Below are 20000 nucleotides of genomic sequence, written 5' to 3'. Positions count from 1 at the left end.
GTGAAGGGTGTAAAAATTATACATAATACACCGACAATACAATATTGTTTGTGAATTTATGCAGAATACATTAGTTTTGAAATATCTAGATTATTGTTGTTTTTTTAAGAAGTTGTTTGATATAAACATAATATGAATATTTAAAATGGTTCAAACTGTTTTAAGTGATCAACGCGTGCGATTCTTAAAATATCATCTACGGAAAACTTAGCATTTAAATATTACACGATTCAGCATTGTTAGAGATCAACGTGTGCGTTTTTTCAAAAATATTTTTATCTACTGCAGGCATTCATACATATGCATACGTACATATCTGTGTATATATAAATATGTATGTTTAATATACATATCAATACTTGATTCACATAAATTATTAAAAGAAAGATACAAGAAAACAAAATAAAAAAAATTAAATATATTTGAAAAGTCTTTTTAGCTGTTCAACAAGTGAAATTAACAAATTATAGTGGAGATATTAATATAATAAATTTTTCAACGGAAAAGAAATATTAAATTTAATTTCAAATACAACTATTCAGTTACAAACTGGCTAAATTAAACTCCAATGCCGTTAATAATCGAATTGCTTATGATGGTAAGTATATGGGTATTTAAATCAAAAATCTACTTTTAATGAAAAATTTTAGTCAAATCTAATTAAACTTTATAACTTTGTTAATATTGAGAAAAGGTCGTATATCAATGATCATTATTATTTCAAAAATGTTCTAATTTTTGTTTTTTCTTATCAAAAATAATGTCAAAATTTTTTTTCGGGAAAAGAGCTTTGGTCATTGATCACAAATATTTCTTTGTTAATATTGAGTTTTTTTGTGGAAAAAGGGGGCGTTAAGTGCCGGTTCACACTTGGCAAATTTTGTCCGTCAACTTTTGAAATTGTAGTGAGAGAGAAGATATTGATTTTGGGTTGTTAATTTGCGTTCACTAATATATCTAGTTTTTATTTTTTTTCGAAAAAAGAGCAATAATTTGCAATAATTAACAAATTAAGATTCTTATAATATCTATGACTATTGAAAATATTTGTCTTTTCTTTTAATTTAGGTCCCATTCTGGGTCAACGACACGTTCAAGTGGTATTATTGTCCCTTTGCACAGTTGTGAGTTTTATTGTCCGACTTAGTGTGAGTATATCAGTAGTAGCCATGACGAATGCAAAAGCAACAAATCCAGATTTTCCGGTAAGTAAAATAATGCGTTTTTTTAAATCCACCAATCCACCAAACAATTGTGAATAAACTCATATCTTCGTTATTTATGGACAGATTTTGCTTATAAATAAATAGGATACTTCTCGAAAGAATGTCTGTTTGAATTATTGAAGTTTTGGATTTCGGAGATATCTGGGGTCTTCAGAAAATTGATTTCAACAGCCCCACATTCGCAACGTTTTCTTACGTTCCGGAAAACGTTCAATCACTGAGCGAGCTCGAATCAGTATCAGTAACTATGCCAAATAGTGAAGCTTAAAGGGGGGTTTTAGCGGATCTTAACAAAAATAAGTCTCCTGGACCAAATGACATGCCGGCATTATTCCCGAAGCAGTGCTTTCGACGCTAGCTCGTACATTAGTTGCCAAATATTGCCTATCAATTGAGAATATTTGCAAATTTTCATCTTTCTAGCCTCTGTCGTTTACACCTTATCGTGTCTACAACAGCCAGAGGGACGGATATGGCTAAATCGTCTTAGAATTTAATAAGAACCCAAAATATATATATATATATATACTTTTGTGGGTCTACGACCAATATTTTAAAGTCTTACAAATGGAATGACAAAATCAATATACCCCCAACCGAGGGCACTATAGTATTTGGGACCCTCTACAAATTAAAAAAAATAATTTTTATATTATGATTTTATAACATATAGTCACCTATAGGACTTTATAAGTGTATGTAATGCTGAAATACATATGTACACAAATCCTTGGTTTCCTTTGGCAGTGTTCTTTAGGTACTATCTCAAATGAAAACATTCAGACTTCAACTCCTGACCATTAATGTCTTCGTTATAGTTTTCTGAGTCGATTTAGCTATGTCCGTCCGTCCGTCTGTCTGTCTATCCGTGTAAACCTTGTAATCAAACTATAGGTCACAATTTAGTGAAATTTGACCCAAACTTTTCCTTTGAAACAGACAGATACACAGACAGACACACAGACAGACATTTCTACAGGAAGTTTAAATCGAATGTCCACAAACACTACTACCTCTATCATACTTCCCACAAACCTATTTTCCCAGTTCGAACACAATGCATTGTACAAGGCATAGCCGAATAATAACACTCTTAAACATCAAAAAACTCATCCTATTTTTCATTTACATTTCAGGAATACAAATGGAGTGAAATGGAGAAGTCCTACGTACTGTCCAGTTTCTTTGTCGGTTACTTTATAACCCAATTTCCAGGAGGCTTAATATGCAATCGTTTTGGTGTTAAAAAAGTACTGTTTTTATCATTTTTTGGCTCTTCTGTGCTTAGCATACTGGTTCCACTCACCATAGACTGGGGCGGTTGGCAGATATATTGTGCTATACGTTTAGTCCAGGGTCTATTACAGGGTCCACTTTTCCCCTGTTTACTTCAACATTTAGCTGTTTGGTGTCCAACTAATGAACGTAATCGTTTGGGAGCTATTACCTATACAGCTATTGATATTGGTATAGTGTTGGGCATTTATACGAGTAGTATTATAGCGGCTTCGTCAATGGGTTGGCCCGGTATTTCGTATGTGTCATGTGCTCTTGGTTTAATTCTAACTGTGCCATGGCTTATATTTGCCTCTAATTCACCAAATACATGTAGATTTATATCACAAGCTGAAATAAATTATATAAACGAGGCGAAAACTGCTTTAATGGAACAAGATGTTAATGCTGTATACGAAACAATACCAGTACCTTGGAAAGCTATTTTAGGTTCGGTGCCATTTTGGGCATTATTAATAACCAGAGCCGGCTGTGCCTGGGGCAATGCAACGATACAGACGGAAATTCCTTCTTATATGAATTCAGTCTTAGACATGGATATAAAAGGTAATGCCTTATTTTATGCTTTACCCTTCCTGACACAGTGGATTATGTCAAACGTTTATATAATTTTGGAAAATATTCTTATGAAACGACGTCTTTTAACACTTAATGCGCTGAGAAAAACTTTCAATTCCCTGGCTTTCTGGATACCAGCTGGTGGTCTCTTATTACTGGGATTTCTGGACAAAGATCAGAAAATCTTTGGCATTATTTTGATGATCTGCAGTTTAGGTATTTTTACGGGCGCTACTATAGGTAGCGCTCTCAATGCTATTGATTTGTCTCCCAACCATGTGGGTATTTTGATGGGTATTATTAATACCACTTCCAATATAGTGTCCTTTGTAGTGCCCCTGTTTGTGGGTCTCATTGTTGAGGATGTGGTAAGTGAATGCAATTCAATGATTTAAAATATACATATGTAACTAAATTCAATTTAAATTTTATTATAATTTTCAGACTAATCGGAACGAATGGCAAACTGTGTTTAGCATTTCAGCCGCCATTTTTGGTTTAACAAATCTATTATATATTATCTACGGTTCGACGAACATACAGCCATGGGATCATGCAAATTATCACCTATTAAAAGAAAAGGTTTAAATATTAAGAAGTAGTTTAAGATTTAGATGAAATTTGTATATAATTTGTTGTTTAATAATTAATATTGTAAATAAAGTTTATTTTTTTATGGTTTTAAAGTTATCGAACGTAAACGTTTAATGTTTGAGACCTTTTAAGCTTGTGAAAGAAATGTATGCCGGATTAGTTCATGACTTTGTTGTTTGTTTCAAAAAAAGTCGAAAAAAAGAAATCAGAAATAGATAATACCAACCTAATGATTGTAGTAATAAATTTAAGTGAGATTAGATTATAACCATCGGCTATTTAATATAGTAAACTGATTTATTTTTGCAATTTCCCCTTTGATATTTTGATTAGATTTTTATACCCTTCAGTTACGTGAGAATATACGGGTGCATAAGTTTATTATTTCGTTTGTAATTTCTACAAATAATGTATTTGGAAATCAGTTTTCAGAAGATCCCAGAGAGATCTGCGTGATCCGAATATTCAATAATTCTATTAGAAATGCTTCCGAAAAGAGCTCTACTTAAAATCAGCAAAATCGTTACAGAAATAACGAAGATAGGAACAAAATTCCGAAACAACCCATGAAAATATGTATTACCTTTTTTATACCCTTCACCACCGTGTGAAGGGTATATATAAGTTTGTTATTCAGTTCATAATAACAAAAATAAAATGTTGGGAACTTAAAAGGTACATACATATACAATATGTAACTCCTAATAGGAATCGAAGTCAGTTTAGCCATGTCCGCCTGTCCAACTACGTAAACCCCCTTCTTCAGTTAAGTTTGTTTTCAAATGTCTGTCTGTCTGTTGAAATTTTCTGAAGACCCCACATATCTTTGGAACCTAAGTCTTCAATAATTCTATCTGACATGCTTTGGAATTTTCTATAAAATCGTACTTTTTGCTACTTTTCCGTTCTTCAAAAGGTACTTTTTAACGTTTCTATAATATTGAACCTAGAAAAATGAAATTATGTATGTAGAGCCCAGACTAAATCAGAACATCTAAAAGGATACTTTTTGGAACTTTTTCGTTCTTCAAAATGTATTTTTTTAATTTTCTATAATATTGAACCTAGAAACATATAACTAAGCATGTAGAGTCCGGAGTAAATAAGAATTTTTACTTTTTCGTTCTTCAAAAGGTACTATTTGAATTTTCTATAAAAAGGTACTTTGGTACTTGGTACTTGAACCTAGAAACATGAAATTATGTATGTAGAGCCCGGAATAAATCAGAAGATCTAAAAGGGTACTTTTTGAAACTTTTTCGTTGTTCAAAATCTAATTTTTTAATTTTCTATAATATTGAACCGAGAAACATAAAACTCAGCATGTAGAGTCCGGAGTAAATAAGAATCTTTACTTTTTCGTTCTTCAAAAGGTACTATTTGAATTTTCTATAAAAAGGCACTTTTTGGTACTTTTTCGTTCTACAAAAGCTCCTTTTTGAATTTTCCATAATATTGAATCTAGAAACATGAAATTAAGCATGGAGAGCCCGAAGTAAGTGAGAACATATAAGTAGTATGTTTGAAGGGATTCCAGGCCACATTTAAATGAGAGACAAATGGGGACCTCTTGTTACTTTTTGCTTCTTTAAAGAGTACCTTTTGAATTTTTTATAAATATTGAAACAAACATATAATTAAACATTAAGAGCACTAAGTTAATGGAAATCTGTAGGAAAGGATTTTTGGTACATTTTCGTTCTATGACAGTTACTTTTGGTTTTATGCATCTGCAACCTGATTGAACGAAAATTTATAAGTGGGGACTTTCTGGTACTTTTACGTTTTTCAACTAGTATTTTTTTTGTTTTGTTGCAATAAAAATCGTACGTGCAGGGTATATAAGATTGGCATAGCCGAATATAGAACTTACTTGTTCTAATACTGAATTCGTTTTTTCAGAAACTGTAGCAGCTATTTAGCCACAAATCTTTTCTTTCGATCAGGGATTAGCATTAGTTAGTTAGTTAGTTAGTTAGTAGTAGTTAGTTAGTTAGTTAGTTAGTTAGTTAGTTAGTAGTTAGTTAGTTAGTTAGTTAGTTAGTAGTTAGTTAGTTAGTTAGTTAGTTAGTTAGTTAGTAGTCGTAGTTAGTTAGTTAGTTAGTTAGTTAGTTAGTTAGTTAGTTAGTTAGTAGTTAGTTAGTTAGTAGTTAGTTAGTTAGTTAGTTAGTTAGTTAGTTAGTTAGTTAGTTAGTTAGTTTGTTAGTTTGTTAGTTTGTTAGTTTGTTAGTTGTGTTAGTTAGTTAGTTAGTTAGTTAGTTAGTTAGTTAGTTAGTTAGTTAGTTAGTTAGTTAGTTAGTTAGTAGTTAGTTAGTTAGTTAGTTAGTTAGTTAGTTAGTTAGTTAGTTAGTTAGTTAGTTAGTTAGTTAGTAGTAGTTAGTTAGTTAGTTAGTTAGTTAGTTAGTTAGTTAGGTTAGTTAGTAGTTAGTTAGTTAGTTAGTTAGTTAGTTAGTTAGTTAGTAGTTAGTTAGTTAGTTAGTTAGTTAGTTAGTTAGTTAGTTAGTTAGTTAGGTTAGTTAGTTAGTTAGTTAGTTAGTTAGTTAGGTAGTTAGTTAGTTAGTTAGTTAGTAGTAGTTAGTTAGTTAGTTAGTTAGTAGTTAGTTAGTTAGTTAGTTAGTTAGTTAGTAGTAGTTAGTTAGTTAGTTAGTTAGTTAGTAGTTAGTTAGTTAGTTAGTTAGTAGTTAGTTAGTTAGTTAGTTGTTAGTTAGTTAGTTAGTTAGTTAGTTAGTTAGTTAGTTATCGTTAGTTAGTTAGGTAGTAGTTAGTTAGTTAGTTAGTTAGTTAGTTAGTTAGTTAGTAGTAGTTAGTTAGTTAGTTAGTTAGTTAGTTAGTTAGTTAGTTAGTTAGTTAGTAGTTAGTAGTTAGTTAGTAGTTAGTTAGTTAGTTAGTTAGTTAGTTAGTTAGTTAGTAGTTAGTTAGTTAGTTAGTTAGTTAGTTAGTTAGTTAGTTAGTTAGTTAGTTAGTTAGTTAGTAGTAGTTAGTTAGTTAGTTAGTTAGTTAGTTAGTTAGTTAGTTAGTTAGTTAGTTAGGTAGTTAGTTAGTTAGTTAGTTAGTTAGTTAGTTAGTTAGTTAGTTAGTTAGTTAGTTAGTAGTTAGTTAGTTAGTTAGTTAGTTAGTTAGTTAGTTAGTTAGTTAGTTAGTTAGTTAGTTAGTTAGTTAGTTAGTTAGTTAGTTAGTTAGTTAGTTAGTTAGTTAGTTAGTTAGTTAGTTAGTTAGTTAGTAGTTAGTAGTTAGTTAGTTAGTTAGTTAGTTAGTTAGTTAGTTAGTTAGTTAGTTAGTTAGTTAGTAGTTAGTTAGTTAGTTAGTTAGTTAGTTAGTTAGTTAGTTAGTTAGTTAGTTAGTTAGTTAGTTAGTTAGTTAGTTAGTTAGTTAGTAGTTAGTTAGTTAGTTAGTTAGTTAGTAGTTAGTTAGTTAGTTAGTTAGTTAGTTAGTTAGTTAGTTAGTTAGTTAGTTAGTTAGTTAGTTAGTTAGTTAGTAGTTAGTTAGTTAGTAGTTAGTTAGTTAGTTAGTTAGTTAGTTAGTTAGTTAGTTAGTTAGTTAGTTAGTTAGTTAGTTAGTTAGTTAGTTAGTAGTTAGTTAGTAGTTAGTTAGTTAGTTAGTTAGTTAGTTAGTTAGTTAGTTAGTAGTTAGTTAGTTAGTTAGTTAGTTAGTTAGTTAGTTAGTTAGTTAGTTAGTTAGTAGTTAGTTAGTTAGTTAGTTAGTTAGTTAGTTAGTTAGTTAGTTAGTTAAGGTTATTCGACTTTGCTTAATTAATATGTAGTATTTGTTATTATAAGAAACTTGATTTATAATCCTATATGTGATAAAAAGAACCTGATTTATTGCAAATGTAAATATTCAATCAAATTTCCCCATTATTTTCCAAAGTATACTTTGGAACTGACAAATGAAATCAAAATAATGATTCATCAATGTTTGAATAGGACATATTTTTTTATTATTAATAGATGTAAAAGTATGAAATTAGTTCAAAACTTTTACACTTTCATCTTATTAGATATTCGTTATACATACATATGATACGCTTTTGAAATTACTCGGAGAGTATTTGTCTCACTGTGATACTGTTAAAATAATTTATTTAATTTGTTCGATCTTATGAATGCCATGGTGAGAACTAAACTATTGTTTAACAAAGGCAAAATTTATTATCTTTTGCTATTTCAGTAATCAGTAATCTAAGCTGCAACAATTTTTATTATCATTAACTATTGTTTTATTTTTAAGTAAGTACTTGTTAAAATTTATTGACTTTCTTTCCGTTGTCGTATTACGTTCGTTATCAACGATTAGTTTTAATATTATTGTCTTTGATTTATATTTGCATTGTTCGAATACCCTACGTTATAAGTAGGTAGATTGATTATTGGAAGAATTTTGTAATCAAAATAATGTCCGAAGTTCAAAATTTCAACATTTACTTTTTATACAATTTTTCCCATTATGTTTCCGAGATGCTAAAGTTTTCTTTGAAACCCTTTACTTTTAGTAATATTTGAAACGTTATAATAGCCTGAAGACACTTTTACTTATAAAGTTTGGTTATGTCATCTGAAAGTCCAATCTGTCCATTTTAAAATAAAAGTTTAACATCCTTCTAAAGTTTGAATCGAAACTGATATCCTAATTATAAAGAATATTTTAAAAATGCTTAAAGACATAGTGTTAGCGTTAGTCTTTAATCTATGGCTTGCTATACTTGCTTCAGACCATTGTGGGCTTTACATGTGGCACGATCAGCGCATTTATACCGCTTCTCCACTTTGCCAGCAGGTTTTTTCTCCTTTAGAGAAACTTTTATTAAAAACACCACGTTTTGGAGAAAAAATATATTGGTTGTCACTGCTATAGAGTATTCTAAGGTCGTGGTTGAGTAACCATATTTTTTCTTATTTTATTTATTTATTTATACGTATGTCTATATTTACCCAATACTGAACAAAATCCTCAACGATCATAGCTTTCCAAATTATGAATATTGATTTTTTCAATGAGTTCGATTTGAAGCGTCCACTTGAGCGAAAGTGGTTACGGGGTCTTTAAAGTAGTTTAAGTGACAATCATCCGGAATGACGGCGAAAATAGAAAAAGGTAGTTGTTAATACTCAGTGTTAAAGTTGAAAAAAATATTTTTACCTTAAATAAAATCGGTATTAATAAAAAGTGAAGCAGTGATTTTGAAATATTGAAACGTGTGCCCAAGTATTGTAATAATGGAATATTACGCTTTCATGGGCATACAATTCTCTCTTCAAACGAATCGGTTGCATTCGGTAGATATACTTATTGATAGCGTGAGCAGATACCATCAGCTTATAATAACTAGAACCCTTTTGTTTCCTGAGTTCTGAGGATATTTGGTATTCATGTCGATTCTCTTACGATTGCGGTAGTCGTAATAAAGAAATTTTTAATGAAAGCAATGATTCAGCGCAGAAATCATGTTCTTCTAAAGCGTTCAAGCTGCATTACGGTCTTGCAAGATCATCTTTTAAGATCGATCCGCATTAATACATATGGTATCAAAAGGATTATTTCTCTTTCATGGGTGGCTTCGCTTCAAATTCGAATCAGTTGTATTCGATACAGGTTCCCTGTAATTATCTGGACATATTTCAGCAGCTCATAATAGATTGGTGCAACCAAATACTAAATATTGTCTCAACGCCGTGGATATTTGGTTTTCGATTCGGCTTGTAGTGGATCTATTATTCTTCGCATCAGTTCAAATTTGACTTTCTTTTATAGGATTTAAAAGAACTTAATATAAACAAAATCTTCTTTCAAGACTTCAATTCGTATAGCAACCAATTTATTGGATAAATCCTGCAGATTCCCAATAATTTCGAAAGGTGCGACTGAATAATGTCTTCAGTTCTTCGAAACTTTTTTGACAGGCCTTGTTTTTTGTGTTAAAACTACAACTTCTGAACCGCAAAAATTATCTCTCGCACATCGAAATTCCATATCGGAAACGTCACAGTGGTTATAAGCGTCCATTGGCCAGTAGAATATCTTCTCTGCTTTGGTCCTGCTTTTAATGAAATAACACAAATAAAGTTTAAACAGTCCAACAAATTTTTATTCCAGAGGGATTGGGGATTAAGCAACGCTAAATCTGGCTAAACAATTTAAATAGACAAAGGTTAAACTTTTATTTTAAAGGCCACAGATTAGACTTTCAGACGACATAACTTGTTTCTGAAGGTGTCTTTCTGCTTTTGTCAGGTCTTAAATATAGACAAAAATGGAATGGAACTTTGACCAGTTGAAATAGGGAAAATTCATGCGATCACAAATCTGTATGACAACGGGACTTATTAATGGACCCAAGTGAGCCGGCTACGACATGACAGATATATATATATACCCTACAAAATGACTTTATATCTGAAATCCATATCTAATAAAACACGATTCTGTTTACATTTAACTTTTAATTATTTTTTAAGGTCCCCTTTTGGGTCAAAGGCATCTACAAATACTTTTACTGTTCCTCTCTATAACTGTCAATTATATTGCCAAATTTAATGCCAGCGTATCTGTGGTTGCCATGACAAATGCTGAATCAACAAATCCCGACTTTCCGGTAAGTTTGAAGATATGACTGTGAGTTTTTCAGAACAATAGAACAATTTTTCAATTCACAAATGCTGTTGTATAGTTTTATTGTTTTACATACATATGTTGTAAGAAATTGTTTGTTTTTGTATCTAAAAATTCTGTTTGAGACATATATATGACATACAACTTTACAACACCGATTGTGAATTGGCTAAGTGTTTCATCACTCTATGTAATTCGACCTGTTTCCATAAGAGACAGAATAACATTCATAGTTTAGTAATCTTAAAATTTTGATATAATAGTTGGATCTAAAGGGCTTCTGCTGGCTTTGAAATACTGATTCAACTAACACACAGATACAGACGGACATTACTACTTACAATAGTATCAATAATGTAAAAAATAATTCTTTAAATATCCTTTTGATCTTCATTTTAGGAATACGATTGGACCGAAATGCAAAAATCATACATACTCTCCAGTTTCTTTTGGGGCTACTTTGTAACACAATTTCCCGGAGGTTATTTGTGCCGACGTTTTGGTGCTAAGAAAACCATGTTCGTGTCTACACTGGGCTCAGCTGTATTTGCTCTACTTATTCCCTTCACAGTAGGTTCGGGTGGTTGGCAGGTCTATTGTGGCATACGTGTTGTGCAGGGTCTATTTCAGGGCTTACTATTTCCCTGTATTCATGCCTATTTAGCTGCCTGGTGTCCGGTTAATGAACGTAATCGTTTGGGTGCTTTAGCCAATACCGGCATTGAATGTGGTACAGTAATGGCCATGTTTTTAAGTGGTATTATAGCAGCTTCTTCAATGGGTTGGCCTGGTATTTCTTATATATCATTTGCTGTGGGTGCCGTGTGGTGTATATTATGGTTGATTTTTGCCGCCAATAGTCCTAATGACTCGAAGTTGATATCCGAAGCGGAAAGAAATTACATAGAAGATTCCAAAAATGCCTTAAAAGAACATAATGCTAATGCTGCACCTAAATCTATACCCGTACCTTGGCTTGCTATACTTACATCATGGCCATTTTGGGCTTTACTTGTGGCACGCTCAGCCCACTCATGGGGCTTCTCTACTCTACAAGCAGAAATTCCCTCTTATATGAATGGTGTTTTAGGCTTAAATATGAAGGATAATGCTCTGTTTTCAGCCCTACCCTATTTTGCCATGTGGTGCATGTCATATGTCTATCTAATATTATCGGATATTTTACTGCAATCTAAAATCCTATCTCTGACTGCCTTAAGAAAAACTTTAAATTCTTTGGCCCTATGGGTACCAGCTGCCGGTCTTATACTTTTGGGTTTTGTGGGAGAGGATCAGAAAACATTGGCCATTGTTCTAATGACCGCCAATGTGGGTATTAATGCTGGCAATACCATTGGTAGTGCTCTCAACACTATTGATCTCTCACCCAATCATGCGGGTATTTTAATGGGTATAGTTAATACATCGGCCAATGTTATACCCATTTTAACACCTCTACTAGTGGGTCTGATTGTACAAGATGAGGTTTGTATTTTTGTGATATAATTTTTTTCTTAATATTAACTTTTTATGTTATTTTCAGACTGATCGTACCGAATGGCAAATTGTATTTGCCATTTCCGCTGTAGTTTTCTTTGTGGGCAATCTTTTCTATATAGTCTTTGGTTCTATGCAATTACAACCTTGGGATGATGAAAATTTCCTTTTATCGGGTGATATACAAAAAGTGAAAACAAGTGAAAAACAATCTAAAGATACTAAGAATTAATTGCTGTATTTATTATTTATTGATGTACTCGTCTACCGGACAGTTTTTGGAAATTTTTTATACACAGATTATATTGGACTGGAAAACTGGTGGATAAACGGATGGATAGATTAGTTTTTAAGTATTTAGTATAATATTTTAAAATATGTGATAATAGACTGAATGTTAAAAGAAATTACATTTACAATTATTAGAGAAATCATACTTTTTTGGTAAATTATTATTTTTTTTTTTTTGTTAAGTAATAGGTTTTATAGTTGGCGAGATCCATTATTTTTTGGTGAATTTTTTATATATGGTGAAATTACGCTTAAACGTTCGTAAGTGTTATAGTTACCCATCTACTATTATAAATTTACACAATTCGAACTATGAAATATTGTATATCGGACCATATTCGACCCTTGGCCCCATCGATTACTCACCGAAGCTTATGGTGAATAAGTTCTATTAGTTTCAAGGTACTAGAGATATTTTGTGCTGTTAAGAGGTGATGATGTTGTCACGAAAGACAAAGATAGTACATGCATGTCAAAAAAGTTTAAAGATCAAGAAGATTCTTGCACAAAGTCATTTGCGATCTACCCAAGAATCAATTTCAAAATGGTTAAGTGTAACAAAAGTAGGAAAATTCCGTAAAATACGAATTGAAGCCGAGGTCTTGAAAGACAATTTTCATGAGGGTTAGTAAAGAAAATCATTTTTGTATCGAATCATTAATTGAAATGACAAGTGGAACCATTACGTTATCACGAATCGACTCCAAAGTTAGTTATCTATAACGCTAAAAAAATGCTCTGCATTTAGTGGGATCTATCCTAACCTATTATGACCATTTTCTGGTCTTGTTCAAGGTTTTTTTAAAAAGATCTAAAAGGTGATCGTGTTACAGATTCTACAGTGGATCCATTGGAAACACTAGGGACCACACTGCCCCAGCCATTGCATCCGCTAGTATGTGGTTTGTATTAGGCATTGGTCACGGAAATGCCTATATAAGAGAAAAGGTAAAATGTTATAAAATTAGTTTTTTAAGAAAAATTTCATTCTTTCTTACCATTTTGAGTTCTTGGTTCTTGATCTATCATCATGGTGGGATCATCGCCAGGCTTTTTAAACATAATACCAATAGATAATAACAACAATCTGAACTAAAGATACAAAAATAAACAAAATTTTTTTGTCTTTTATTCAGTTCAAGATCTGAGACAATTCCACTTCAGTTTTAGATCAATTCTCTTCAGTTCTAGTTCAGTTATAGTTCTTTTATGGTTCTGTTCTTGCCTTGACTAGCAAATAATTTACTATAGGCAAGGCAAAAACACTTCTGAAAATTATGAGATAATATAAAATCGTTCTGAAATTTTGTTCTGAAATTTTGATGAAATATTGGTCTCAGTTCCACTATGAGTTCATTTTCGAATTCAGCTCTAGTACTAATCTTGAACGTCAAATTTTTGCAGCACTAGGCCTCAAGACCCCAATATAATACCACAAATTGCTTATAATAATAAACAAATTTCGGGAATTTTGATGAAATATTGGTCCCAGGTCCAAACTGAGTCCATTTTTGGATTCAGCATGGGATTTTACCAGAAAGGTGAGTTTGCAGCCAAATCGACTCAGAATCACTTTCTCCGTCTGTCTGTCTATGTGTCCATGTAATCTTTGTGCGCTCTCTACAGGTCGCAATTTTTAAGATAATTTGATGAAATTTGGCATGAATGCCTCTTTTGGTCCAAGGACAAACGCTATTGAAAATGTTTGAAATAGCCCCCATACAACCGGAATTCCCGAATAGGTCTTTTGACCATATATAAGCATAAATAACACTTCCAATTTTTGTAGCGATTGGGCCTCATTTGACCCTAACCCCTATACAAAGTCCCCTTCAGAAAATTACTTTAATGTCTACTATTCACTAATAAACACTAGTATCACGATGAAATTGGACACAAATAGAATTTATATAAACGTAAATGCCACCTCTAACTCCGGTAGTACTTGACCATACAAAGTCCCCTTCAGGAAATTATTTTAATGTCTACTATTCACTAATAAACACTAGTACCACGATGAAATTGGACACAAATAGAATTTATATAAACGTAAATGCCACCTCTAACTCCGGTAGTACTTGACCAAAGAGCTGAAAATTTGTGTCTGGCGTATAAGCCAAGGTGCAAATCGGAAGACATCGATTTTAAAAGTTGGGTCACTTGATACGAAATTTGCGCATATGTGCATATGTATATAATTTAGTTTAATATGTTTATTGGCAAGAATATGTTGTTAGAGGGTTCAGCATTAGCCCAAATCTCATGAAATTTGTTAAAGAAATTTCTGTGAATTAAATCTTTGGAGGAAACCTTATATGAGGGTGAAATATACCTCGATATTTGACCTACTTTAGAGAATAATTTTTGAGTCTTTAAAATATATTGTACAAAATTTTATCACAATTGGTTCATAATCAACATATGTATTTATGTTTGTTTGGGGTCTAGGTGAAATAGCTTCCGATCTTCTCTTTGGACACTATTGAACTTTCAATAGACTGACAACTTTTGTATGTCTACTTCTAATAGTGCGATGAATTGCAATAGTCTGGCGAATATATAAGGTTTGTAAGTTGTTATGATGATATGTACTTTATGTGTAAATTTTGAAACACCCTTTAGATTCTCCTTTAATATTTCTATTCAGAAATAGTTAAGCAAAATCGTTCACTTAACTTATCAAAGAATAACAAAATTTCAGGCAGACGACAACTATCGAGCTAATAACAGCGAAAATAACCTAAGTGCCAAAAACAAACTTTACTTAATACTAAAGTTTTGTAAATGATTTCTTAAAATTCTAGAAATTTTAAAATAGTAAACAAATCAAAATTGTTTAATTTATATATCTAGAGCTTAACGTAGCATAACTAATACTAACACTCATAAAAGACTGTCTTTAGATAAATCAGTTTGACTTTGATTCTTTTCAAACTATTGCACTTAATCACTTTTCCCGATCACGGCTCTAAATTCATGTTACGTTTCACTTTTTTTGGGAAATCAATTTTTTATTTAATATATATCAGAACTGAGTAAAACAATCTTTGCTATCACTACTTATAAATTTTTTAAGTACTTACTTATTGAAAATGATAAAAATTCTTCTTTTCATTGTTATTAATTATCAACGATTAATTCTTCTATGTTGTCTTTGAAATCTATTCGAAATATTTTGTTGTTTTTTTTCGTGATATATCAAGACAACATTGAACTGATTCTTTAACGTTTAAAGTTTTCTTAATTTCAATGAAAACATTTATAAAATGAGTTCGATTCGAAACGTTCAACTGAATGGAAGTAGTACGATATTTGTAAAAGAAAAATATAACGGTTAAAAGGGATTTTTTTTTTTTAAATTAACAACTATGACGGCGAAAATAGAAAAAAGTAATGTATAAATAAGTGATATTTGTAACATTATGTTAACTCCATATTTTGTTTATATTCAGGACCCATGTTGGGCCAAAGACATTTGCAAATGCTTTACTGTTTTTGGCTATAACGGTAAACTATAATGGCAAACTGAATGCTGGAGTAGCGGTGTTTGCCATGACTAATGCCGAAACCACAAATCCCAACTTTCCGGTAAGTTAGAGTACCATAAATTGTTATTAAGCATATAGTTTGATTATTTTTCCATTTTAGGAATACAATTGGACCGAAATGCAAAAATCGTATATACTTTCCAGTTTCTTTTGGGGTTATATTGTTACACAATTTCCTGGTGGTTATTTTTGCCGCCGTTTTGGTGCTAAAATGATAATGTTCATTTCAACATTTGGATCATCGGTATTAGCACTACTTATACCCTTTACCGTAGGCTGGGGTGGTTGGCAGGTTTATTGTGGCATACGTGTAGCACAGGGTCTATTTCAAGGCCTACTTTTTCCCTGTCTTCATGCCTATTTGGCGGTATGGTGTCCGGTTAATGAACGTAATCGTTTGGGTGCTTAGCCAATACCGGCATCGAGTGTGGAACTGTATTGGCCATGTTTCTGAGTGGTATTATTGCTGCTTCTGCTTTGGGTTGGCCCGGTATTTCTTATATATCTTTTGCTTTGGGTTTTGTTTGGTGTATATTATGGCTGATATTTGCTGCCAATAGTCCCAATGAATCTAGTTTATATCTGAAGTGGAAACGAAATTATATAGAGGATTCTAAAAAGGCTTTAAAAGAACATGATGTTAGTTTAACACCAAAATCCATACCCGTACCTTGGCATGCTATATTAACATCAACACCATTTTATGCTTTACTAATAGTGAGATCGGGACAAGCTTGGGGTTTCTTTACCTTACAAGCTCAAATTCCCTCCTATATGAATGGCGTTTTAGGCATGGATATGAAAATAATGCTTTATTTTCGGCTTTACCCTATTTTGCCATGTGGTGCATGTCCTATATCTACCTAATATTATCGGATATTTTCCTGCAAAACAACATTATGACACTTAATACTTTAAGGAAAACCTTTAATTCCTTAGCAATGTTTGTACCAGCTATTGGACTTATACTTTTGGGTTTCGTCGAAGAAGATCAAAAAACTTGGGCCATTGTTCTAATGACCACAAATGTGGGTATTAATGCTGGCAATACTATTGGTAGTATTCTTAATACTATAGATTTATCACCCAATCATGCCGGTATTCTAATGGGTATTGCTAATACCATAGCAAATGTTATACCCATCATCACGCCCCTAGTAGTTGGTCTCATTGTACAAGATGAGGTTTGTATATTGTTGTTATTTTTAATCATTTTATATTCTTATAATATTCTAACTTTTCAGACCGATCGCACAGAATGGCAAATTGTGTTTATCATATCTGCTGTTGCTTTTGGCTTGGGTAATCTTGTCTATGTGATATTTGGTTCTACTGACCTACAGCCTTGGGATGATGAAAATTTCCTTTTATCAAAGGAGGTTCATAATGAAGATTGTAGAAAGAAATATTCGATAGATTGTAAGAAATAATTTCTACTTTATATTTGGTTTTGCTGACCTACACACTTGGAATGATGAAAACTTCCTTTGATCGAAAGAAGCTTCACAATGAAGATTACTGAAAGAAATCTTCGGTAGATTGTAGAAGTAATTTAAGTAGTTTTTAATATTTGTTTTCCTTTTAGTTATTTAAGTTTTATTACGACATGTGATATTTAAATAGACTGAAATGCTATTTAAAAAAGAATTTTATCTTATTATAATATTAATAAGTTATTAATAATGTATTTCTATTGTCTGTTTTAAAAAAGTCGGATGTAATTTTTTAGGCTTTTAGAATTAGTTTATGAAATAAAAATAATAATAATAAATCGAGTTTAAACTTAAATTTACTATATTGTTGGAAGTAGTACGTAAATATCTGTGGTTATGTTTGTATAGTCGAGACTATAAAATCGAACTTTATAGTCGAGAATATAGTCCATTACATAGTCACAACTATAGCCTACTCCATTGTTGAGACTATAGTCAACTCTATAGTTGATAATAGCATATAGACGGGACTATAGCCTACTCTATAGATGAGTCAATAATATACTCTTTAGTCATAGTAGACTCTACTCTATGGCAGACTATATATAGTCAAGTCTATAGACTACTATAAAGTCGAGACTGTAGTCTACACTATAGTCTACACTATAGTCTAGTCTATATTCGAGACTATAATCTAATTTATACTCGAGACTACAGTTTATTCAATAGTCGAGAATACTTATAGTCTACTTCATAGTCACTACTATAGTCTACTATATAGTCGAGACTATAGTCAACTCTATAGTCGAGACTATAGTCAACTCTATAGTCGAGACTATAGTCAACTCTGTAGTCGAGATTATAGTCAACTCTATATTCGGGACTATAGTCTACTCTATAGTCGCAACTATAGTCTACTCTATAGTCGATTCTATAGGCTACTCCATAGTCAAGACTAGAGTAGACTATCTATAGTCGAGTCTAAGTATACTCTATATTTGAATCTATAGTCTACTCTATAGTCGAGACTGTAGTCTACACTATATTCGAGACTATAGTCTAATCCATATTCGAGACTATAATCTAATTTATAGTCGAGACTATAGTCTACTCTATAATCGAGACTATAGTATACTCTATAATCGAGACTATAGCCTACTCTATAGTCGAGACTATTGTCTACTCTATAGTCGATACTATAGGTTACTCTATATTCGAAACTATAATCTTATTTATAGTCGAGACTATAGTCTACTCTATAGTCGAGACTATAGTATACTCTATATCGAGACTATAGTCTACTCTATACTCGAGACTATTGTCTACTCTATAGTCGATACTATAGGTTACTCTAAAGTCGAGACTGTAGTCTACACTATATTCGAGACTATAGTCTACTCTACATTCGAAACTATAATCTTATTTATAGTCGAGACTATAGTTTATTCATAGTCGAGAATACTTATAGGCTACTTAATAGTCGAGACTATAGTATACTCTATAATCGAAACTGTAGTCTACTCTATAGTCGAGACTATAGTCTACTCTAGAATAGAGACTATATACTACTCTATAGTCTATACTATAGTCTACTATATAGTAGAGACTATAGTAATGCTCTTTAATCGAGACAATATACTACTCTATAGTCTACTATATAGTAGACTATAGAGTATATAGTCGAGACTGTAGTCTACTCTATAGTCGAGACTATAGTCTACTCTATAATAGAGACTATATACTACTCTATAGTCTATACTATAGTCTACTATATAGTAGAGACTATAGTATGCTCTATAGTCGAGGCTTAAGTCTACTCTATAGTCGAGACTTTAGTCTAGACTATAGTCTACACTATAGTCTATACTATAGTCTACACTATAGTCTACACTATATTCTACACTATAGTCGAGTCTATAGTCTACACTATAGTCGACTATAGTCTACTCTATAGTTGATACTATAGGCTACTCTATAGTCGAGTCTTTATTCTACTCTATAGTTATTCATTTGTCGAGAATATAGTCTATTCAATAGTCGAGAATGCTTATAGGCTACTTAATAGCGAGTCTATAGTCTACTATATAGTCGAGACCATAGTCTACTCTATAGTTAAGACTAATCGCCTACTATAGAGTCGAGACTATAATTTACTCTGTAGTCGAGACTATAGTCTACTCTATAGTCGAGACTATATTCTACTCTATAGTCGAGACTATATTCTACTCTATAGTCGAGACTATAGTCTACTCTATAGTCGAGACTATAGTCTACTCTATAATAGAGACTATAGTCTACTCTATAATCGAGACTATAGTCTACTCTATAGTCGAGAATATAGTCTACTCTATAATCGAGACTATAGTCTACTCTATATTCGAGACTATAGTCTACTCTATAATCGAGACTATAGTCTACTCTACAGTCGAGACTATAGTCTACTCTATATTCGAGACTATAATCTTATTTATAGTCGAGACTATAGTTTATTCAATAGTCGAGAATACTTATAGACTACTTAATAGTCGAGACTATGGTCTACTATAGTCTACTCTATAATCGAGACTTTATACTACTCTAGAGTCTACTATATAGTAGAGACTATAGTATGCTCTATTGTAGAGACGGTAGTCTACTCTATAGTAGAGACTATAGTCTACTCTATAGTCGAGTCTATAGTCTACACTATAGCCGACTACAGTCTACTCTATAGTTGATTCTTTTTATTGTCGATTCCATAATCAATTGTCTACTCCACAGTCAAGACTATTGTCCACTCTTTAGTTGATACTATAGACTACTCTTCCGTCAAGACTACAGTTTACTACATAGTTGAAGCTGCAGTCTACTGACAAGAGAGTCTATGGGCTATTGTAGTGTCCACCTTTTAGTCGAGACTTTAGTCTATTTAAGCTCTACTTATTGTGATTATATAACGATCTTCTACTCTA

At 31.9% G+C, this 20000-nt stretch overlaps 2 protein-coding genes and 1 pseudogene across 2 annotated transcripts in view; all 3 read left to right on the top strand.

The window, feature by feature from the left end:
* LOC119614424 (putative inorganic phosphate cotransporter) overlaps positions 1-3755 on the top strand; it is an 8250-nt gene extending 4495 nt beyond the window's left edge. The window contains exons 2-5 of the mRNA XM_037970554.1: positions 543-598; positions 1069-1205; positions 2363-3448; positions 3525-3755. Coding sequence (XP_037826482.1) covers positions 543-598; positions 1069-1205; positions 2363-3448; positions 3525-3668 — 1423 coding nt within the window. The 3' untranslated portion in view covers positions 3669-3755. The remainder of the gene's footprint in view (positions 1-542; positions 599-1068; positions 1206-2362; positions 3449-3524) is intronic.
* A 4917-nt stretch (positions 3756-8672) lies between these two features.
* On the top strand, positions 8673-12213 carry LOC119614425 (putative inorganic phosphate cotransporter). Its single transcript, XM_037970555.1, has 4 exons — positions 8673-8765; positions 10127-10263; positions 10680-11765; positions 11824-12213. Exons 1-4 carry the CDS (start codon positions 8744-8746, stop codon positions 12007-12009), a joined length of 1431 nt encoding a protein of 476 aa, XP_037826483.1. The 5' UTR covers positions 8673-8743; the 3' UTR covers positions 12010-12213.
* A 3223-nt stretch (positions 12214-15436) lies between these two features.
* LOC119614423 lies at positions 15437-17065 on the top strand (annotated as a pseudogene).
* Positions 17066-20000: the final 2935 nt, after the last annotated feature.

This window comes from Lucilia sericata, unplaced genomic scaffold (assembly GCF_015586225.1).
Source record: "Lucilia sericata isolate MDLA Ls3-8-SP2 unplaced genomic scaffold, ASM1558622v1 Contig002885F_arrow, whole genome shotgun sequence".
Lineage (NCBI taxonomy): Eukaryota > Metazoa > Arthropoda > Insecta > Diptera > Calliphoridae > Lucilia > Lucilia sericata.
Note: the sequence above shows the minus strand (reverse complement) of the source record. Positions and strands in the feature narration are given on the sequence as shown.